General features: G+C 42.5%; 1 protein-coding gene across 3 annotated transcripts in view; it reads right to left on the minus strand.

Moving 5' to 3' along the window:
• Nucleotides 1–25096, minus strand: part of LOC110523906 (contactin-associated protein-like 4) — a 197274-nt gene that overhangs the window by 34433 nt on the left and 137745 nt on the right. For all 3 annotated transcript variants that reach the window (XM_021603043.2, XM_021603042.2, XM_036977628.1), the window contains 6 exons: nucleotides 22391–22510; nucleotides 16405–16602; nucleotides 15162–15318; nucleotides 12487–12614; nucleotides 11370–11540; nucleotides 8053–8274 (listed from right to left, as the gene is read on the minus strand). In XM_021603043.2, the coding sequence (XP_021458718.2) occupies nucleotides 8053–8274; nucleotides 11370–11540; nucleotides 12487–12614; nucleotides 15162–15318; nucleotides 16405–16602; nucleotides 22391–22510 (996 nt within the window). The remainder of the gene's footprint in view (nucleotides 1–8052; nucleotides 8275–11369; nucleotides 11541–12486; nucleotides 12615–15161; nucleotides 15319–16404; nucleotides 16603–22390; nucleotides 22511–25096) is intronic.

Here is a 25096-nt window from a genome sequence, read left to right on the forward strand (position 1 = left end):
TGAAGAAGTTTAAAGCCGGATTTGGATACAAAAAGATTTCCCAAGCTTTAAACATCCCAAGGAGCACTGTGCAAGCGATAATATTGAAATGGAAGGAGTATCAGACCACTGCAAATCTACCAAGACCTGGCCGTCCCTCTAAACTTTCAGCTCATACAAGGAGAAGACTGATCAGAGATGCAGCCAAGAGGCCCATGATCACTCTGGATGAACTGCAGAGATCTACAGCTGAGGTGGGAGACTCTGTCCATAGGACAACAATCAGTCGTATATTGCACAAATCTGGCCTTTATGGAAGAGTGGCAAGAAGAAAGCCATTTCTTAAAGATATCCATAAAAAGTGTCGTTTAAAGTTTGCCACAAGCCACGTGGGAGACACACCAAACATGTGGAAGAAGGTGCTCTGGTCAGATGAAACCAAAATTGAACTTTTTGGCAACAATGCAAAACGTTATGTTTGGTGTAAAAGCAACACAGCTGAACACACCATCCACACTGTCAAACATGGTGGTGGCAGCATCATGCTTTTCTTCAGCAGGGACAGGGAAGATGTTTAAAATTGATGGGAAGATGGATGGAGCCAAATACAGGACCATTCTGGAAGAAAACCTGATGGAGTCTGCAAAAGACCTGAGACTGGGACGGAGATTTGTCTTCCAACAAGACAATGATCCAAAACATAAAGCAAAATCTACAATGGAATGGTTCAAAAATAAACATATCCAGGTGTTAGAATGGCCAAGTCAAAGTCCAGACCTGAATCCAATCGAGAATCTGTGGAAAGAACTGAAAACTGCTGTTCACAAATATTCTCCATCCAACCTCACTGAGCTCGAGTTGTTTTGCAAGTAGGAATGGGAAAAAATGTCAGTCTCTCGATGTGCAAAACTGATAGAGACATACCCCAAGCGACTTACAGCTGTAATCGCAGCAAAAGGTGGCGCTACAAAGTATTAACTTAAGGGGGCTGAATAATTTTGCACGCCCAATTTTTCAGCTTTTGATTTGTTAAAAAAGTTTGAAATATCCAATAAATGTCGTTCCACTTCATGATTGTGTCCCACTTGTTGTTGATTCTTCACAAAAAAATACAGTTTTATATCTTTATGTTTGAAGCCTGAAATGTGGCAAAAGGTCGCAAAGTTCAAGGGGGCCGAATACTTTCGCAAGGCACTGTATCTAAGGTCGGCAGAGACGGTGACGGAATCTAACCCACATTGCTTTTCCCAGTCTACGAGACAAGGTCAGTAAATCTTTATTCATGAATTATGGGGAATTGACGCTCGGGCTACATTCAGAAATATATTTGATTGTTTTTGTGTAGTTTAGGTGTTGATTTAAACAATTCCCATAGGGCATTCTTACCTGGTGACCTACTTTTAGAATTGTGTGTAGAGAACCCTGATATAGGTAGTATTCCCCAAGGTGTCTACAGCATTGTGACGTAGTTTTACGCATTTCTGTTGAAGAATAGCCGTAGGCGGCCACATTGCGTAAGTGGTCACATGGTGGCTCCGAGAGAGATTCTCGCATAAAATACAGAGGTAGCCATTACTCCAATCTGTCCTAGTGAAAAACAAATTGTCCCGACGGATATATTATCGAATAGATATTAGAAAAACACCTTGAGGATGGATTCTAAACAACGTTTGCCAAGTTTCTGTCGATATTATGGAGCTAATTTGGAATATTTTTCGGAGTTGTGGTGACCGCAATTTCTGGGCGATTTCTCAGCCAAACGTGAAGAACAAATGGAGCTGTTTCACCTACAGAAATAATATTTTGGGGAAAAATGAACTTTGGCTATCTACCTGGGAGTCTCGTGAGTGAAAACATCCGAAGTTCATCAAAGGTAAACGATTTAATGAATTGCTTTTCTGATTTCCGTGACAAGGTTGCCTGCTGCTAGCAAGGCATAATGCTATGCTAGGCTATCGATAAACTTACACAATTGCTTGTCTAGCGTTGGCTGTAAAGCATATTTTGAAAATCTGAGATGACAGGGTGATTAACAAAAGGCTAAGCTGTGTCTCAATATATTTAATTTGTGATTTTCATGAATAGGAATATTTTCTAGGGATATTTATGTCCGTTGCATTATGCGGGGGTAGGATGTGTCCTCTGTAACACACAGCGTTGAGATTGCCTGCAATGACAACAAGCTCAGTCTGATGATGCTGTGACACACCACCCCAGACCATGACGGACCCTCCACCTCCAAATCGATTCCACTCCAGAGTACAGGCCTCGCTGTAAGGCTCATTCCTTTGACGATAAATGCAAATCCGACCATCACCCCTGTTGAGACAAAACCGCGACTCGTCAGTGAAGAGCACTTTTTGACAGTCCTGTCTGGTCCAGTGACGGTGGGTTTGTGACCATAGGCAACATTGTTGCCGGTGATGTCTGGTAAGGACCAGCCTTACAACAGGCCTACAAGTCCTCAGTCCAGCCTCTCTCAGCCTATTGTGGACAGTCTGAGCACTGATGGAGGGATTGTGTGTTCCTGGTGTATCTTGGGCAGTTGTTGTTGCCATCCTGTACTTGTTCCGCAGGTGTGATGTTCGGATGTACTGGTCCTGTGCAGATGTTGTTAAATGTGGTCTGCCACTACGAGGATGATCAGCTGTCCGTCTTGTCTCCCTGTTGCGCTGTCTTAGGTATCTCACAGTACGGACATTGCAATTTATTGCCCTGGTCACATCTGCAGTCCTCATGCCTCCTTGCAGCATGCCTAAGGCACATTCACGCAGATGAGCAGGGACCCTGGCTATCTTTATTTTGGTGTTTTTCAGAGTCAGTAGAAAGGCCTCTTTAGTGTCCTAGGTTTTCATAACTGTGACCTTAATTGCCTACCGTCTGTAAGATGTTAGTGTCTAAATCACCATTCCACAGGCGCATGTTCATTTATTGTTTATGGTTCATTTAACAAGCATGGGAAACAATGTTTAAACTCTTTACAATGAAGATCTGTGAAGTTATTTTGATATTTACGAATTATCTTTGAAAGAAAAAGGGACGTTTCTTTTTTTGCTGACTTTATATACCCCAATTTGGGTGGAATCTCCTCTCTAAACATGTTTATTGCTAGGCAGGAAGTTAAGTGATGCAGGCAATAAACTGTTCCGTCTCCCTTAATGTGACCTGACCTGACCTCGGCCCCCTTCCTCACGAAACCACAGCTCTCCACCCTTATCAGTGCCTGCCACGTGATTGCCCTTCCTTTACTCAATATAATCCAAGCTTAATTTCCTCCACCATTTACATTCCTCCTACAGATAACCATTAACTTCTGGTGAAAATCTTAGACTATAGCACTCAATATTTCAATAGGATACCTGCTAATTAACAATATTCCAAGTTTAATCAGAACTCATTAGCAGTCATGATGTTTTCATATGATTGTGAAACAAATCACTTCAAAAAGTAGGTTACCTTCGCACGTTAGTGCAAAATAGCATCCGGTCGACTAAAATAGTATCGAGCCCTTCTGAGAATGCCAAGAGTGTGCATGTCTGTTCCACCTGTCTTTGTGCTTGTCTCCACCCCCCTCCAGGTGTCACCCTTCTTCCCCATTATCCCCTGTGTATTTAAACCTGTGTTCTCTGTTTGTCTGTTGTCAGTTCGTTTTGTTTGTGAAACCTACCAGCGTTTGTTCCTGCTCCTGCCTGTTTCTTGCTCCTGTTTTCTAGTCCTTGACCCTGACTGACATTATGTACCTTGCCCCACCTAACTGGATTACAGTTAGGCCCTGACCCTGAGACTGCCTGCCGTTCAGGACCCTTTGAACCCTCTTTGGATTACTGACCCTTGCCTACCTTTGAACCATTGTTTGCCTGCCCATGTATTAGAAATAAACTTTGTTTATTCGACACTGTCTGCATCTGGGTCAAACCTGAAATGTGATAGTGTAAAGCTATCATCAAGGCAAAGGGTGGCTACTTTCAAGAATCTCACATATATTTTGATTTGTTTAACATTTTTTGGGTTACTACATGATTACATATGTGTTATTTTATAGTTTTGATGTCTTCAATATTACTCTACCATGTAGAAAAGAGTAAAAAGTAAAGAAAATCCCTTGAATGAGTAGGTGTTTCCAAACTTTTGACTGGTGTGTGTGTGTGTGTGTGTGTGTGTGTGTGTGTGTGTGTGTGTGTGTGTGTGTGTGCGTCCGAGCGTGCGAGCGTGTGTTGGAGAGTCAGTGTAGTATGTGTGTGGGTAGAGTCCAGTGAGTGTGCAGAGCCTGTGTAAAAAAAATAAAGTGGGTCAACGAAAATAGTCCAGCTAGCCATTTGGTAAACTGTTCAATAGTCTTTGAAGGGGTAGAAGTCATTCAGGAGCATTTTGGGAAAATAGAGCTTCTGATGTGATAGTCTACACATTATTGTTTCTAGTTGAGGTTAGTCAAGTGTCAAGTCAAGTTAGTCAAGTGTCCTTTTGCCGAGAACGGTCTATGACTTGGGTGGCCGAAGTCTTTGATCATTTTTAGGACCATTTTTAGGATCATTTTTAGGACAGGAAGCATTTGGTTGTAGTCATAACAGCTAAAGATGGCGCAACCAGTTATCGAGTGTAAGGGGGACCTTTTTACACAGGGGCATTGCATAACTTTGTTCATTAAATAAATGAAATAAGTACCACATTTGTGTTATTTGTTCACTCAGGTTCCCTTTATTTAATATTAGGTTTTGGTTGAAGATCTGATAACGTTTAGTGTAAAAAAATATGCAAAAATAATTGGAGGGCTTGCACACACGTACACACGTACACACACACACACACACACACACACACTCTCCTACTGTAGAACCGCATGATCCAAAGCCCATCAGCAGCATGATTCATGGTTATTTATTGAATGTGATTATTGTTCAGGAAACAGTCAGCTCAGCACCTGCACATTGAATAGGAAACCACAGAGGAATGGCATTTTGCCAATAATGTGATGGAGGCTGCTCGATAGGTGGCAGGTAGGTTAGTGGTTAGAGCATTGGGCCAGTAACTAAAAGGGTTCTAGTTCGAATCCCTGAGCTGACAAGGTAAAAATCTGTCGTTCTGCCCTGGAAAAAGCAGTTAACCCACTGTTCCTAGGCCATCATTGTAAATAAGAATTTGTTCTTAACTGACTTGCCTAGTAAAATAAATTTTAAAAATCCACTGCATCTTACTATTAGAAGCTTGGCCTTCTTCTCCTAAGTACTTACTTCACATATGAACTATGCTGTACAGTACTTAAAAACTTGAAAAAGGAAGAGAAATTGCGCAATATTTCACACACCAATTTAATCTGGAATTACCGTTACTTGAGTCTCTGTTCACCACTGGCAGAGCAAACCAAATCACATTGTGCCCCAACTCAAAGTTTGTGTCCCAAATGACACCCTATTCCCTATGTAGTGCACTTATTTTGACCAAGGCCAGTGGGTACACTAGGGAATAGGGTGCCATTTGGGAGAACGCTAAAGTAGACCTTAATTACAAATGACAGACGTCCCGTCCCCTCCCTTTGATTCTAAGTGTGGGTAAGGCTGGTGGATGTAGAAAACATTATGAACACCTGCTCTCTCCATTGCATACACTGACCAGGTGAATCCAGGTGAAAGCAATGATCTCTTATTGATGTCTCTTGTTAAATACACTTAAATCAGTGTAGATGAAGGGGAGGAGGGGAGACACGTTCGAGAAGGATTTTTAAACCTTGAGACAATTGAGACACGTATTGTGTATGTGTGCCATTCAGAGGGTGAATGGGCAAGAACAAAGATTTAAGTGCTATTGAATAGGGTATGGTAGAAGGTGCCAGGCGAATCAGTTTGTGTTAAGAACTGCAACACTGCTGGATTTCTCATGCTCAATAGTTTCCCGTGTGTATCAAGAACGGTCCACCAACCAAAGGACATCCACCCAACTGTGGGAAGCATTGGAGTAAACATGGGCCAGCATGTCTGTGGAATGCTTTCAACACCTTGTAGAGTCCATTCCCCGACAAACTCAATATTAGGAAGGTGTTATTTTTCTCTGGTAGAACCAGGATTCAAATTATATTTGAAATCATTTCAAATACTTTTATACAGTGCATTCAGAAAGTATTCAGACCCTTTTACTTTTTTCCACACTTATTCCACATTTTGATATGTTACATTTTGATACGTCACAGCCTTACTCAACAATTAATTATTGATTCTTCTACAATCTACACACAATACCCCATAATGGCAAAGCGAAAACAAGTTTAGAAAATGTAGCTAATTGATTAAAAATAAAACAGAAATTCCTTGTTTACATAAATATTCAGACCCTTTGCTATGAGACTCAAAATATAGTTTCCATTGATCATCCTTGAAATGTTTCTACAAATTGATTGGAGTCCACCTGTGGTAAATTCAATTGATTGGACAATCTTTTGGAAAGACACACACATGTCTATATAAGGTCCCAATGTGGACAGTGCATGTCAGAGCAAAAACCATGAGGTGGAAGGAATTGTCCGTACAGCTCCGAGAGGATTGTGTTGAGGCACAGATCTGGGGAAGGGTACCAACAAATGTCTGAAGCATTGAAGGTGCCCAAGAACTCAGTGGCTTCTATCATTCTTAAATGGAAGAAGTTTGGAACCACCAAGACAGGGAGGTGACCAAGAACCGATGGTCTCTCTGACACAATTCCAGAGTTCCTCTGTGGAGATGGGAGAGCCTACCAGCACTCCACAAATCAGGCCTTTGTGGTAGAGTGGCCAGACAGAAGCCACTCCTCAGTAAAAAGCACATGATAGCCCGCTTGGAGTTTGCCAAAAGGCACCTAAAGGATTCTCAGACCATGAGAAACAAGATTCTCTGGAATGATGAAAACAAGACTGAACACCTTGGCCTGAATGCCAAGTGTCACATCTGGAGTAAACCTGGAACCATCACTACGGTGAAGGATGATGGTGGCAGCATTATGCTGTGGGGATGTTTTTCAGCTGCAGGGACTGGGAGACTAGTCAGGATCGAGTAAAAGATTAACGGAGCAAAGTACAGAGAGATCCTTGATGAAAACGTGCTCCAGAGCGCTCAGGACCTCAGACTCACCTCAACTTCCAAAAGGACAACGACCCTAAGCACACAGCCAAGACAACACAGGAGTGGCTTCGGGACATGTCTCTGAATGTCCTTGAGTGGCCCAGCCAGAGCCTGGACTTGAACCTGATCGAACATCTCTGGAAAGACCTGACAATAGCTGTGCAGCGACACTCCCCATCCAACCTGAGAGAGCTTGAGAGGATCTGCAGAGAAGAATGGGAGAAACTCCACAAATACAGGTGTGCCAAGCTTGTTAGCGTCATACTCAAGAAGACTCAAGGCTGTAATCGCAAAGTTGCTTCAACAAAATACTGGGACTGAATCATTTTTTATAAATTTGTAAAAAATAAAAAATAAACCGTTTTTGCATTGTCATTATGGGGTATTGTGTGTAGATTGATGAGGGGAAAAAACAATTTCATTTTTGAATAAAGCTGTAACAAAATGTGGAAAAAGTGAGGGGATCTGAATACTTTCCGAATGCACTGTATGTGCTTGATTTAGCTTGCCTGGTTTAATGGACCAATAGAATAGCCTCAAAACTGTAAACCCCACCTATCTGGCACTCACAGGGCAGGCTAAAGATAATCTCGGTTAAGTTCTGGATCCATACATACAAGAGAAGAGAGAGAACGAGGATCTGAACCGGGACGAAGAGCTCCACCCTCACTATTTTTTTCAAGTTACGGGTAAGTCTATGGGCCAAATGTCCCTTCCTCTTCCGGAATTTAAAGATACTAACATCTGCGGAATCGTGATTTGTCCAAAGCACTGGAACTAATGCTGCTCGTTATCTCACGCATTCCATTGTATCATGACAAATACACAGTACCATTTATGTTTACATAGTCTGTCCACGAGAGATTAGGCGAGAGCAAACACTCAAAGTATTTGAAACATTTTGAATAGCATTTGAACCCAGGTCTGGTGTTTTTCCATTCCTCTAATGAGGGAGATGTAGCAGCCTGAAGCAGCTGGATTTTCCTACCTACAAATAATTGGCTGTTGAGTTGCAGATGGATGTGACCGTCGGCGGGGGCCTTCTGTGTGGTGCCCGGGAAAGAGTCCACACACAGTGAAGCCTCTTTCACGTTACGCTCCGCTCGAACGCGGTGCCACCTGTCGTCATTTAGCGCCATGCCGCCCGTCTCCACACGCACCTCAAAGGGGCCATTGCCCACGTCAAACGAGAAGACGACCTCCATCGGAGCTGTGGGAGGGATGGAGAAAGGAGGATGGGGGAGAAAAGGAGAGATGGTCAGGCACACCAGATGAGTAGCATTTGGATGGGTGGTTAAATATCCCACTAGCAGAGAGTAGCAGCAGAGCTTTTTACAGCCAAATAACTATCAAATGACACCAGAATTAAACCCCCTGGACATCTCAATATTTTCCGGACATTTTATTTCCGATGTCTATAAAAATCCTCATCTGGCCCCTGCGAGCGAAACCTGACCTGACAACATAATAACTTTCACTGCTCAGACAAGATCATATGACTTTCTTTTATTTCACTTTTTTGTGAAGCATTGTTGATTGAATGTGGTGGTTGCTTTGACCTTGAGTATCAACAGAATAAAGAAATATGAGGTGTTGACATGCCAATACCAGTACAAAGTGGCCTTACAACATTGTGTTCCAGTTCTACTCTCCCCGAGATCTATCATCACATGTATACACTGAGTGTACAAAACATTAGGGACATGTCCTCAGAACATCCTCAATTTATCGGAGCATGGTGTCGAAAGCATTCCACAGGGATGATGACCCATGTTGACTCCAATAATTCCCACAGTTGTCTCAAGATGGTTGGATGTTCTTTGGGTAGTGGACCATTCTTGATACACACCGAAAACTATTGAGCGTAAAATACCCAGCAGCGCTACAGTTCTTGACACACTTAAATCGGTGCGTCTGGCACCTACTATCATACCCCGCTCAATGACACTCAAATATTTTGTCTTGCCCATTCACCCTCTGAATGGCACACATACACAATCCATGTGTCAATTGTCTCAAGGCTTAAAAATCATTATTTAACCTGTCTCCTTCCCCTTCATCTACACTAATTGAAGTGGATTTCACGTGACATCAATAAGGGATCATAACTTTCACCTGGATTCACCTGGTCAGTCATGGAAAGAGCAGGTGTTCCTGATGTTGTGTACAACACGCACATCCAAATCATCATTTACAACAAAAACATCCATTGCTGACCTGGCAGTTGGCTCCACTATGCAGTAGCTATCTGTCTTTTTCCCCCCTTGAAAACATTTGTCAGGCATTTTTCATTCATTCAGCGCATATGTTCATACAGGGCTGTGTAATTGATGCTCCTCCTGCCTGCCCATCTGTAGGATGATGGGATCTTATCTGAATGGATCATGTTAATGAATAGGATTTTAGAAGAACTCAGGGCAGCACACAAACGCGCACACACACACACACACACAAACACACACACACACACACACACCACTGTGCATAGGAAGCTGAGGCCAGGGCGAGAGTTTGTCATCAAACACTTCTCTGGTCTGCATGGCGGCGACAAAAACTCTGTGAAAAAGCTAATCATCTATTCTGATCTCTTTAGTATTCACTGCACAGCTAGCTTCCCCTTCTGCCTCTTAAGAAGACACACACACCAATGCCAACGCACCCACAAGCACACACTTTGTCTGAGGGAATGTGACGGCAATGGTAAGGTTAAAAAATAGCATCCACATTCACAGTTCAATAAATTAGGGGGTGAATGTAAATTGTTCTATTTCCATAGGATATACTTTGATTAAGCCTGAAGAGTCAGCTGTGCAACCGTTACTAGTCTACATGGATGCTCAATAGATAACATGGTATGGCTGTGACCTCACAACAATAGACACGTCTCTCTGTACAATAGGTGCATGTCATGCCGTGTCCCCAGTAATTCAGTCTGGTGGGATTCAGGGGCTATAATCAAGCTCTGTGATGTCAGTGATGTGTACAGATATAGGATCGTAATTTGATCACCCTGTCGCAGGAAAACAATAATGCGATGCAGGAAATGTAAAACTTGTAGTGTATTTGAGGTTTAAAAAGGCTTCTGAAGTTTAAGTGCCATATTGAAATTTCAGGCTTGATTTTCACTTACGAAGAATGTATCAATAATCCACATTAATTATAATCCACATAATAATTCACATTTTCTGCGGGATAATTATTCTGCTGTAGAAAACTGGCTCAAATTAAGATCCTACATCTGTAGAATGGGTCATTACAGCAGGAACACACCCCTGCACCCTGGAAGGTCTCTCTATGCAGGACTCCCATCCATCACCCCTGGCTATTGTCTCTATAGACAATAACATCTAGCACCGCGACAACAGTGTTAACATTCCGCTACAGATGTCCAAAAAAATCAGTCCTGACAATACAGAATAGAAAAGGCTTCTTCCCTCCTAAGTCGGCATCCTCCAATTGCAAAGGCTCATGGGGATTCTACCAGAGTGCGGATTAGTTGTCATGGGACCAGGAGAAGGCATATGAAACAATAACAGTCACAGCGCCAGACCATCATTTAGAGACAAAACTTCTTACTCCGGACCCATAATAATGCAGTTCTATCTAAACAAGAGTCAACATAAATTAAGTATATCAGCTCCAAAGTCTGTGTTTCGCTTTAACAATGGCAGTCCCATAATTTCCCCAAGGAGAGTATGCTCATGATGTCTGTGTAGCGCCGCAGACTCTCTCTATCATATGTCGTCTCAGAAAAGGAGTTTCACGCTTTACCGCTGCTTCACAAATAGACCAATAGAAAGCACCGTTCAGAGTTATTAGAGCTTTACAATCTCTGCAACTGCAAATATCTCTGACAATGAGCTGACCTAATAAGCCAAATCATGCCACGAAGAAAGACGATGTGATGCATTCAAGCCAAATAATGTTATAAGACTATTCGGAGATGTGTATTGCATTCGAGCTGAATCATTTTCTAACATCATGGTCGAAGAGGATGTGCATTGCATTCAAACTAAATCAAGCTAACACCATTCAAAGATGTTAAGGTCTTATTGCATTCAAGCTAACTTGTGCCTAACACCTTTGGAAGATGTGTATTGCACTCAAGCAATTGTAAGCCAAATTCAGCACCTATTACATTCAAGATGAATGCCATGGTCTCTCCGCAGAAGTTCAGTGAATTTTAGTGAGTGCAGCTTCTCCTTTCCTAGTCTATATGCCTTTTTGAACCCTGCACCGAAACACTTGATCATGAACCATAGAGTCAAGAATTCTCTCCACGGTGGTATCATTCACTTTACTTACAGCTGAGTTCAACCCGTATGAAGTCTTTAATGCCCAGGTTTTCCAGGAAGACCCCTGAAGAGGCGGTGGTTTTAAACAGGAAGGAGATGTCTGCACTGAGCTCTCCGTGGAACGTGGGGAAGTGCAGGTACGATGTCTCTTTGTTGAAGAACGCTGCGTTCCAGAAGTTCTCTAAAAAAAAAAATGTAGGCAAATAATATATATGAATTAAAATGTATACTGTTTATACTTTTCTACAGTTATGTTTTTTTTGTTGTCTTCTATGCTGTTGTAGATATTGTATGCACCAATCCTTGAGCAAAAGGTTGCTAATTGCAAAAAGGGTCTAAATAGACTGAGAATTAAATAAGAGTATACTGTCCCCAACTCAGTCCATTACAATGATCCATTGAGACTGTCAGGCACATAAACAAGCCAACCGTTTCTACTAATTAGTCTTAATAATATTCCACCATCGTTTCCCCCATTTACGTCTAATTTACTAAGAGTAATATTTGTAGGTAACCAAGGCTGCAATTAGGAATAACAAAGAGATGGGGATTATTTCATTATTGCGTGATTAACAACAACGACTACCTACTGCCATCAGCATAACAACATAGAAGAGAGAACATTATTGTTTTTGTTACAATTCTGCTAATGTGGTATTTCCCTACACATAATTAGACAACGTGCCTAACCAGAGTGCGAGAGGAAGAGAATGTCGCACTACCATCAAACAGGTGTGGAACGAATGACTGAGCTGAGAGTAAAGCAGCTGGTAGTCTATTGCTGTGCGCAGGTCGTTTCTCTGCATTTGTTTGAATCACAGCCTGTGTGTACTGCACATACTCCATTTCCATATAGGACATAATGGACGGATAGATTAACTGATAGACTGACATATCAAAAGCAAGCATACAGTATTCAGTATGAGCCAGTCAATGTATCTGAGGAGGGTCAGTAATGGAGTAAATAATGGACTGATACAGTAAAATGACTGATTGACATTATACTTACTATCTAACCCACACACAGGACGGCACTGTGTGCCAAAATGTTAGTGCTGTCCAATAAATCATTGGGAGTATAGATAGTCACACACTTTATCTTTATTATTTTATCACTTGGTACTTACTGTCGCCATGACATCTAAGTGGGCTGACTCTATAGGCTGCCTCTGATTCAGGCCTCTGTATATCCCCCACCACCACCCATCTGACTGGTAGATTCTCCTTATGGATGAGCAGGCCAGAGTCAGCAGCCCTGTTGGAAATCAGGGCAGGTGAGCGTTTTTCATCATGAATCTTGTTCTGCAGGTAGAGTGGTCACTAGCTGACACAACCACAAAGTCATAAAATCTGATTTTAAAACTAACCATAACCACACTGCTAACCCTAATACCTAACACTGACCACATTTTTGTTTTCCTTAATTTTTACAATATAGGCAATTTCGACTTTGCAGCTGGCCTATCGAAGGGGAAATCGCTTAGTTCACCCTCCAGCACAATAAACGTAAACTTGCGAAATAAGAGAGGTGGTATGCGTTACAACAACATAGTAACAACGTACAACGTAAAAAAAAAAAACTGTTTAGTCCATCAGACATGTGTTCAAATAGTACTTGTATCTCGTATCTTTTAAATACACTGAACAAAAATATAAACACAAAATGCAACAATTTCAAAGATTTTACAGTTCATATAAAGAAATCAGTCAATTGAAATAAATAAATTAGGCCGTAATCTATGGATTTCACATGACTGGGAATACAGATATGCATCTGTTGGTCACAGATACCTTTTTAAAAAAGTAGGGGCGTGGATCAGAATACCAGTCAATATCTGGTGTGACCACGATTTGCCTCATGCAGTGCGACACATCTCCTTTGCATAGAGTTGATCAGGCTGTTGACTGTTGCCCTGTGCCTCCTCTTCAATAGTTGTGCGAAGTTGCTGGATATTGGCTGGAACTGGAACACGCTGTCGTATATGTCGATTCAGAGCATCCCAAACATGCTCAATGGGTGATGTCTGGTGAGCATGCTGAAATGTTCAGTTTCCAGGAATTGTGTGCAGATCCTTGTGACATAGGGCTGTGCATTATCATTCTGAAACATAAGGTGATGGCACAACAATGGTCCTCAGGATCTTGTCACGGTATCTCTGTGCATTCAAATTGCCATCGATAAAATGCAATTTATGTTCTTTGTCTGTAGCTTATGCATGCCCTTACCATAATCCCACCGCCACCATGGGGCACTCTGTTCACAACGTTGACATCAGCAAACCGCTCGCCCACACGACGCCATACACGTTGTCTACCATCTACATGGTACAGTTGAAACCGGGATTCATTCATGAAGAGCACACTTCTCCAGTGTGCCAGTGGCCATCGAAGATGAGCATTTGTCTTCTGAAATCGGTTACGACGCCAAACTGCAGTCAGGTCAAGATCCTGGTGAGGATGACGAGAATGCAGATGAGCTTCCCTGAGACGGTTTCTGACAGTTTGTGCAGAAATGTTTTGGTTGTGCAAACCTACAGTGTAATCAGCTGTCCGAGTGCCTTGTCTCAGACCATCCCGCCGGTGAAGAAGCCGCATAGGGAGGTCCTAGGCTGGCGTGGTTACACTGACAAATTCTCTAAAACGACATTAGAAGCGGCTTATGGCAGAGAAATGAACATTAAATTCTTGGGCAACAGCTCTGACAAACATTCCTGTAGTCAGCATGCCAATTGCATGCTCACTCAAAACTGCAGACACATGTGGCATTGTGTTGTGTGACAAAACAGCACATTTTAGAGTGGCCTTTTATTGTCCCCAACACAAGGCGCACCTTTGTAATGATCATGCTGTTTAATCATCTTCTTGATATGCCTAGCAAATATGCACAATATTTGAGAGAAATAAGCTTTTTGTGTGTATGGAACATTTCTGGAATCGTTTATTTCACGTCATGAAACACGAGACCAATCAATACTTTACATGTTGCGTTTATATTTTTCTTAGTATACTTTAGATGCAACTGATTGACCTGGTTTATTGGAACCAATGAAATAGTCCCAGAAGTGCAAACCTAGCACATCTAGCACCACCAGGCAGGCTCAATCAAGCACTCAAAGTATTTGAAAAAAACAAATATTATTTGAACCACAAGAGGTTGGTGGCACCTGAACTGGGGAGGGCGGGCTTGTGGTTATGGCTGGAGCGGAAAGAGTCAAATGGTATCAAATACTAAGCTACACATGGAAACCATGTGTTTGATGCCATTCCATTTGCTTCGTTCCAGCCATTATTATGAGCCGTCCTCCCCTCACCAGCCTCCACTGATTTGAATCCATGTCTGCAGTCCATAACAACTTTAGAATAGGAAATAGAAAAGGAAATTGTGCAAATACTAACAAACATCATCCAGATTATGTTCATTTTTACTTTCAGATGCTGTTTGAGTTCTTGCAGGCTATAAAATTATATCTAAAAATATAAATGCCGGCGAGAGAACAAGGCCCTTTCTGAATAAGATTAAATATTGAATGGCGAATCTCAGTCAGTAGAGTTCATATAGAGTCCCAAACATATACAGTATAAGGAACCAAACAGTATATAGGAAAGAGGGTAAGGGAGGAAAATACATAGGAAAGGATGGGGTAAAGGAGCTGAAGAGTAATTGTGATTGCCGTTCAGGAGAAGAAATAAACAAAGTGAGCGAGAGAGAAGAAGAGCGGGAAAGAATGAGGAAAAAAGAGGGAGCGAAAGAACAACGGAAAAATATAAAGAATGAGAGTCGTAATTGGTGATGGTATTGTACCATTCTTTGCGGTCAGCGTCACAATTGCAGTAGTGGTCTGAGTCGATGCAGTTACCCTGAAGACCGCAGCCACACTGCTGGCTCCCTGGTACTGCCCCGCCCCAGTACGTCTGGGGCTCGTCTGTACGTCCCACCCACCAAGTGAACGGAGATCCATCTGAGGCACACACACACACACACACACACACACACACACACACACACACACACACACACACACACACACACACACACACACACACACACACACACCACACACACACACACACACACACACACACACTTATTCAAAAACCCTACAGACTCCAAAACTTGTTGGGCTCTAATGTAAAAAACATTAAGCTCAAGGTATTGCAAATGTCTTCTAAACAGATCGGACAAGGTGTGTTTTACCTAGAGACCAATAAGTGCTATTTGCAATGACAACACTGATGATATATAACAGATGCACTTTCCACAAAAAGACGAACAAGAGGAGAGCGAGAGTGTTTGATAGAGAATGGTTAAGTCACCAGTTTCGGACCTCCACAAAAAAAGCAGTATTGACTCCAAAGGGCTCCAAACACTTGTCTGATCACGCTCCCCTCATTATTCTTCATTTGACATTTTCCAGCATGATTTATTTAGCTTTGACATCATTTTCCTCTTCTCTCAGTCAGCCTCTACAGTAACGAGACAGCTAATGGACAGCAATTACTCTGTGAAGCTGTGCGTTGCCTCGTTTCATGTTCATTTGCAGGTCTAAAATAGTAATTACAAGGTTGACAAAACTACAAATGAATACCACATGGCAAACACCAATGACACACCAACAAAAAACAAAAAAAATCTGCTAAAAGCTAACTCACTCAGTGCATGAACATGTAGCATTTCCAGAAATTGTGAATATTCTATCACAACACAATGGCGTTAGGCCTACATACATTACTCAAAGAAAGTACATCTCCCCTCCAAACCTAAATTAGTTTGCAACAAAGAGCATAATAATCCATTTGTGACGTCTGCTTAAGCTCTGCGTGTGGCGTGCAGCACTCTCTTTCACAGAGTGTCTCCCAAATGGCACCTAGTTTCCTATATAGTGCAGTACTTTTGGCCAGAGACCTATGGGCCCTGATAGGGAAATAAGGAATAGGGAGCCATTTGGGACGCATGCACCGACTCACAGCCGACCCAGTGAGCAGCTTTTTAATCATTCTGACCTTTATGGCTGGCTGGGATCAATACTGTTAATAAAAGGGCTTACCTGGTGTGTTTAAGAGGCGTGACTTTCTACAGTGGTAGAAGACTTCCTGCTCGCAGTGCTCCGCCTGGGTAATTATGGCTCCGAGCTGTTCCACATCGGCCGAATAGTTAAAATAGGCTAAATGCTGATTTATCCCAGAGGAGGCCTTTAATTTGGTTAGCTCCGTGTTATTGTGTTGGATCACCATCCACGTTTTATCTGCAGGAGAAGAGAGAGAGAGAGAAATGGAGGGGAGCCCCTAAGATCATTTTACATCATTATGCAAATATTAATGATAACAAAGACACTCTGAAAAATAGGGATGGGGTGGGTGGGAAGATGAGATGATTCCGATAGCTGCTGGTGCCAGCCCTGAAGGATTGGAATTCTGTCAGATGATCTGGGATCCCACCCAGAGATTCAGATTCAGTTTCAGAGTGTTTAATAGTCACATGGAAGTGGTTGTAGGTGTGATTGCAGGGTACAACATGCAGGACTAAGTGAAATAAAATAATGAAAATAGTCATAAAACAACAACAATAGAAATAGCCCTATATACATACATCATAACAACTGTAGCAGGGATGAATGAATAAATGTCCATTGGGGTGGAGGCAGATTAAAGACTGTTGAGGGGTGTGGGGGGGAATTACCATAGGGGTAGGAGCATGACCATTGAGGGGGTGTGGGGACCAAGTGAAATAAAAACAATAACAATTAAAATAAAAAAATCTAAACTATACTGTACATATTAACACCTTCATCAGTGATTCATGTAATTGGGGTGGGGGCAGAGTAAAAGTCTGTGGGGGGGTGAAGGATGTCCCTACGAGGAGAAGCAGGTAAGGTAAGTCAGGGGTTCCCAAACGTTTTCACTCGGGGTAGTAGCGTGGGATTCAGCAACCTGATGGTTTGAGGGTAGAAACTATTGGCCAGTCTTCAAGTCTTTGCCATGATGCTCCTGTACTGCCCGTGTCTCAAGGATTGAAACGAGGAGAACAGAGCATGACTTGGGTGATTGGGGTCCCTGATGATCTTTTTGGCCCTCCTGCAACACCTGGTGTAGGTGTCCTGTAGGGAAGGCAGGCCCACACCCTCTGAAGCTACAACTCACAGCTCAGTTACTTACTGAGAGCCATCAAAATTACCTCCAGCATGCCACAAATGGGCATATGTCTGCTCTAACGGTCAGAAACAGACTCCGTGAGGGTGGTATGAGGGCCCGACGTCCACAGGTGGGGGTTGTGCTTACAGCCCAACACCGTGCAGGACGTTTGGCATTTGCCAGAGAACACCAAGATTGGCAAATTTGCCACTGGCGCTCTGTGCTCTTCACAGATGAAAGCAGGTTCACACTGAGCACATGTGACACACGAGTCTGGAGACGCCGTGGAGAACGTTCTGCTGCCTGCAACATCCTCCAGCATGACCGGTTTGGCGGTGGGTCAGTCATGGTGTGGGGTGGCATTTCTTTGGGGGGCCGCACAGCCCTCCATGTGCTCGCCAGTGGTAGCCTGACTGCCATTAGGTACCGAGATGAGATCCTCAGACCCCTTGTGAGACCATATGCTGGTGCGGTTGGCCCTGGGTTCCTCCTAATGCAAGACAATGCTAGGTCTCATGTGGATGGAGTGTGTCAGCAGTTCCTGCAAAAGGAAGGCATTGATGCTATGGACTGGCCCGCCCGTTCCCCAGACCTGAATCCAATTGAGCACATCTGGGACATCATGTCTCGCTCCATTCACCAACGCCACGTTGCACCACAGACTGTCCAGGAGTTGGCGGATGCTTTAGTCCAGGTCTGGGAGGAGATCCCTCAGGAGACCATCCGCCACCTCATCAGGAGCATGCCCATGTGTTGTAGGGAGGCCACACACACTACTGAGCCTCATTTTGACTTGTTTTAAGGACATCACATCAAAGTTGGATCAGCCTGTAGTGTGGTTTTCCACTTTAATTGTGAGTGTGACTCCAAATCCAGACCTCCATGGGTTGATACATTTGATTTCCATTGATCATTTTTGTGTGATTTTGTTGTCAGCACATTCAACTATGTAAAGAAAAAAGTATTTAATAAGAATATTTCATTCTTTCAGATCTAGGATGTGTTATTTTAGTGTTCCCTTTATTTTTTTGAGCAGTGTATATATAGTGTATTTGAGGCTTAAAAAGGGTTTCAGAATTTTGTAATTTCCACTTTGAAATTTCAGACCTGATGTCACGATCGTCCTCCTCTTCATCTGAAGAGGAGAGGCGAGATGGATCGGAAGACCAAAATGCGGGTGGGTGGTGTCCATGGTAAATCTTTAATAAAGAAAATACTGACACTGCATACAAAACAATAAACAAATGACGAACGTGAAGCTAACAAAATAGACCTGTGCTGACACAAGCCACTGACATAGACAATCACCCACAAACAAACAGTGCAACCCAGGCTACCTAAGTATGATTCTCAATCAGAGACAACTAATGACACCTGCCTCTGATTGAGAACCATACTAGGCCGAAAACATAGAAATGCCCCAAAACATAGAAAAACAAACATAGACTGCCCACCCAACTCACGTCCTGACCATACTAAATAAATACAAAACAATGGAAATAAAGGTCAGAACGTGACACCTGATTTGTATGTATCAACCCATACAAAAATGTCATTAATTATAATCCACAGAATAATTCAAATTTCCTGTTGCTGCAGGATTATTTTCCTGCTAGCAAACTGGCTCAAATTAAGATTCAACATCTGTATACATTAGGCAATGGTAGAAACTAAAAGAACAGTCACGGTGCTGCCAGTGGTTATGTATGCAATGTACTAATGTATGGAGAAAGGTAATGTATGCAGGGAAACCCTAACTAGTGATGCAGTGGTCATAATGTATGCATGGAAACCCTACTGTAGCTCGTCATCCAGTGGTTTAATTAGCTCTGAAGTTTGTGTGAAAATCGTTTGTTAGACTGCCACCAAAACTCCAACATCCAAAAGTTGATAATGAAACAATATTTCTAACATAAATAATGTGGGAAATGGTCAGTGGGGATAATGAACAATCCTGTCAAAGTGTTTATTATTTTGTGATATCATTAAGGATGGTATAACTAAATAACTGTATCTCTGAGGGTGTACACATTCTAGTTGTCAGGATTGCATCTAAATGTTGTATAAAATATATGATTAAGTATGACAATACTTTTGTGAAGATAGCAATGTGATTTTAGCCTTCTAAATGAGATAATGACTTTTCATATAAATCAGTCATTAACCACGCCCACGTGAGCACAGACATTGTGTCGGCGTGATGGAACGCCCCTAAGACCAGAGTGCTTCAAAGGACTCGCTAATGAAATTAACATTAGACCAATACATGCCGGATTGCTGCCGGCGTGTAAAGTGGTCCTAGCTGTACCCTGAATAATCAACCATTGAGACCAGAGAAGTTGAAATGGTTAAAAAGACTAGACCAAACATTCACAGTCTGCAGCTGTGCATGTAAAGTAGTCTCGGACATTTGACCAAAGACGAGAGGGAAGACAGATCCCTCTCACCAACGTGTGGTACCATCTGAAGTATCTATTCTAACGAACACTCAAGAACAAAAGAAGCCTACAACTAAGAAGCAAATTGTGACTTCTGGTGGACAACCAGAGACTTACATCAAACCACTTCCAATAGAACCATCGAGATCAACAGAGAGATGATGAAGACATCTATGAGTAAATATATTTATTGCATTTATTTTCTGAATGAGTGGTTGTTCTTGTGCAAAGAATTCATATTCCCATGAGTATAGCTTCTAAGTGTATGTATGATAAGTTGAGACTCTGTCTCCCCGTTTCCATTGTGTAACCAAACAGTCATGCTTTGTTTAGTCCACTAGGGAAATGTTTTCATTGTATTATGTATGTAATCAATAACCTATGCTGTGTGTGTTTACGTATTCTGTGTGATGATTTAGTTAGTTAGTAAATAAATAATTAAGCCAATTTGTGTATCGCTGATTCATCACTTAGGTTAGGGTTTGTGCAGATATCCAAGAATTGTGCGATGTTCAGAATGAGACTGATGAGGTAATAATTAAAAATGTACTGTTATTGACGTAAGAGGTATTTTTGTATTTTCAGAGTTTAAATTGGGAGATAGTAACTCGTTAAAGAACTTTTCACGTGGTGCTCCAAATTCCTAATGAGTTAATTGTTACATGATTCATTTAATTGAGTATCAATTAAACATAGTAGGTAATAATTTGATAAATAGCAGTCATCACATGAATTAATGATAGTCACATAACTACAACATGTTTATTGCTATTTGGAGCAGGGGGGCCTCGAGGGGGACCCCAAATCTCCGAAACCAAAATAATATATTTTTTTGCCCCACTGTATATATATATATATATATATATATATATATATAGTATATAAACTCAGCAAAGAAAGAAACGTCCCTTTTTCAGGATGCTGTCTTTCAAAGACAATTTGTAAAAATCCAAATAACTTCACAGATCATCATTCTATTGGGTTTAAACACTGTTTCCCATGTTTGTTCAATGAACCATAAACAATTAAAGAACATGCACTTGTGGAACGGTCGTTAAGACACTAACAGCTTACAGACGGTAGGCAATTAAGGTCTGAGTTATGAAAACTTAGGACACTAAAGAGGCTTTTCTACTAACTCAGGAAAACCACAAAAGAAAGACGACCAGGGTCCCTGCTCATCTACGTTAATGTGCCTTAGGAATGCTGCAAGGAGGCATGAGGACTACAGCTGTTGCCAGGGCAATAAATTACAATGTTCGTACTGTGAGACGCCTAAGACAGCGCTACAAGGAGACAGGACGGACAGCTGATCGTCCTCGCAGTGACAGACCACGTGTAACAACACCTGCACAGGATCGGTACATCCGAACATCACATCTGCGAGACAGGATGGCAACAAAGGATGGCAACAACAACTGCCTGAGTTACACCAGGAACGCACAATTCCTCCATCAGTGCTCAGACTGTCCGCAATAGGCTGAGACAGGCTGGACTGAGGACGTGTAAGCCTGTTGCAAGGCAGGTCCTCACCAGAAATCACCGGCAACACCGTCGCCCATGGGCACAAACCCACCGTCGCTGGACCAGACAGTACTGAAAAAAAAGTGCTCTTCACTGACGAGTTGCAGTTTTGTCTCACCAGGGGTGATGGTTGGATTCGCGTTTATTGTCAAAGGAATGACAGATACACGAGGCCTGTACTCTACAGCGGGATGGATTTGGAGGTGGAGGGTCCGTCATGGTCTAGGGCGGTGTGTCACAGCATCATCGGACTGAGCTTGTTGTCATTGCAGGCAATCTCAACACTGTGCATTACAGGGAAGACATCCTCCTCCCTCATGTGATAGTCTTCCTGCAGGCTCATCCTGGCATGACCCTCCAGCATGACAATGCCACCAGCCAAACTGCTCGTTCTGTGCATGATTTCCTGCAAGACAGGAATATTAGTGCTGCCATGGCCAGCGAAGAGCCCGGATCTCAATCCCATTGAGCACGTCTGGAACCTGTTGGATCGGAGGGTGAGGGCTAGGGCTATTCCCCCCAGAAATGTCCGGGAACTTGCAGGTGCCTTGGTGGAAGAGTTTGGTAACATCTCACAGCAAGAACTGGCAAATCTGGTGCAGTCCATGAGGAGGAGATGCACTACAGTACTTAATACAGCTGGTGGCCACACCAGATACTGACTGTTACTTTTGATTTGGACCCCCCTTTGTTCAGGGACACATTATTCCATTTCTGTTAGTCACATGTCTGGAACTTGTTCAGTTTATGTCTCAGTTGTTGAGTATTATGTTTATACAAATACTTACACATGTTAAGTTCGCTGAAAATAAGCACAGTTTATTTACACAGACGTTTATTTGTTTGCTGAGTTGATATAGCCCATGAGCCCCCACACCTTGTGGGAGTGTTTGATGTGTGTGTGTGTGTGTGTGTGTCTGTGAGTGTGAGTGTGGCTTACCTGTCATGTTGCAGTAAATCAGCTGTGGCTTGATCAGGCCGCTTCCATCCACGTCTATGTAATACAGCCCTGTTGTATTGCCCTTGTGTTTGTACACTTCACATGACTGCTCATAGACGGCTGAGGAGGAGAAAACAAATACTCAGGTTACTTACTGCTAAACCCTAACTGAAATGAGTACTGACTGAAATGATTAACAAAAATGTGTACACACACACACACACACACACACACTCTACCCACAGCAAGCATACAAGGCCCTCCCTTGTCCGCTATTCGGCAAATCAGATCATGACTTGGTACTCCTGCTTACTGTATACAAGGAGAAGCTCAAACAGGAAATACCTGTGACTCGCCCCGTTGAGAAATGACCATCAGAATTGGAGATTATGCTACAGGAATGCTTTGCATGGCTTTGCATTGTCCCCACAGTGAAAGTTCGCTGCTTCCCCAATCAAAATCCCCGGGTTAACACAGATGTTGGCGCTAAACTAAAGGACAGGGCTACCGCGCACAGGGTTATCGCAGACAAACCTGAGGCTCCAATAGAGGACAGCAACAATAAGTCCGACAACAACCTCAGAGTCATCCAACGAACAAAAGGATAATATGGTGGAATCATACTACACAGGCCCTGACGCCCGCCATGTGTGGCAGGGGCTACAGTCCAAGCAATACAAAGGAAGACCCAGCCACAATCAGCCCAACGATGCCTCTCTTCCAGACTCCATATATTTTATGCACACTTCGACAGTACAACACCGTAACGTGCGTGAGGGCACCTACCGACCCAGAGGACTGGTGCTACTTGCACGGCAGCAGGGCTGGACGGTATTCCAGGGCGCATTCTCAGAGCATGTGCAGGTCAACTGGAAGGCACATTCACGGTTATTTTCACCCTCTCCTTGTCCCGGTCTTTAATCCCCAGGTCTTAAGATGAATACCATTATTCCTGTTCCCAAGATCTCCAATGCTTCATGCCACAATGTCTACTGCCCTGTAGCACTCACATCTGTAATTGTTAAGTGCTTTGAAAGGCTGGTTATGGCACACAACTCTATCCTCCCAGACACTCTAGACCCACTTCAATTTGCATACCACCCCAACAGATCCTTAGACAACACAATCTCAATTGCACACTGCCCTCACCCACCTAGATAAGAGGAATACCTACAGTTGAAGTCAGAAGTTTACATAGTTTACACATACATTTCAGCTCAGTTTTTCACAATTCCTGACATTTAATCCGAGTACAAATTTCCTGTCTTAGTTCAGTTAGGATCACCACTTTATTTTAAGAACGTGAAATATCAGAATAATAGTAGATAGAATGATTGATTTCAGCTTTTATTTATTTCATCACATTCCCAGTGGATCAGAAGTTTACATACACTCAATTAGTATTTAGTAGCATTGCCTTTAAATTGTTTAACTTGGGTCAAACATTTAGGGTAACCTTGCACAAGCTTTCCACAATAAGTTGGGTGAATTTTGGCCCATTCCTCCTTGCTCACACATGCTTTTTCAGTTATGCCCACAAATCGTCTACAGGATTGAGGTCAGGGCCTTGTGATGGCCACTCCAATACCTTGACTTTGTTGTCCTTAAGCCATTTTGCCACAACTTTGGAAGTATGCTTGGGGTCACTGTTCATTTGGAAGTCCAATTTGCGACCAAGCTTTAACTTCCAGACCAAAGCACCCCCACAACATGATCCTGCCACCCTCTTGCTTCATGGTTGGGATGATGTTCTTTGGCTTGCAGGCCTCCCCCTTTTTCCTCCAAACATAATGAGGGTCATTATAGCCAAACAGTTCTATTTTTGTTTCATCAGACCAGAAGACATTTCTCCAAAAAGTAGGATCTTTGTTCCCATGTGCAGTTGCAAACAATAGACTGGCTTTTTTATGGCAGTTTTAGAGCAGTGGCTTCTTCCTTGCTGAGCAGCCTTTCAGGTTATGTCATTATAGGACTCGTTTTACTGTGGATATAGATAGTTTTGTACCTGTTTCCTCCAGCATCTTGACAAGGTCCTTTGCCATTGTTCTGGGATTGATTTGTCCTTTTCGCACCAACGTACATTCGCACCAACGTACATTAATCTCTGAGACAGAACGCGTCTCCTTCCTGAGCGGTATGACGACTGTGTGGTCCCATGGTGTTTATACTTGTGTACTATTGTTTGTACAGATGAACGTGGTACCTTCAGGCATTTGGAAATTGCTCACAAGGATGAACCAGACTTGTGGAGGTCTACAATTTGTTTTCTGAGGTCTTGGCTGATTTCTTTTGATTTTCCCATGATGTCAAGCAAAGACGCACTGAGTTTGAAGGTAGGCCTTGAAATACATCCACAGGTACAACTACAATTGACTCAAATTATGTCAATTACCCTATCAGAAGCTTCTAAAGCCATGACATAATTTTCTGGAATTTTCCGAGCTGTTTAAAGGCACAGTCAACTTAGTGTATGTAAACTTCTGACCCACTGAATTTGCGAAACAGTGAATTATAAGTGAAATAACCTTTCTGTAAACAATTGTTGGAAAAAATTACTTGTGTAATGCACAAAGTAGATGTCCTAACCGACTTGCCAAAACTATAGTTTGGAAATTTGTGGAGTGGTTGAAAAACAAGTTTTAATGACCTTCCAACTTCAACTGTATATGAGAATGCTGTACAAATCATTTTCAAGTAACTTAATTA

This window comes from Oncorhynchus mykiss, chromosome 5, assembly GCF_013265735.2.
Source record: "Oncorhynchus mykiss isolate Arlee chromosome 5, USDA_OmykA_1.1, whole genome shotgun sequence".
Lineage (NCBI taxonomy): Eukaryota > Metazoa > Chordata > Actinopteri > Salmoniformes > Salmonidae > Oncorhynchus > Oncorhynchus mykiss.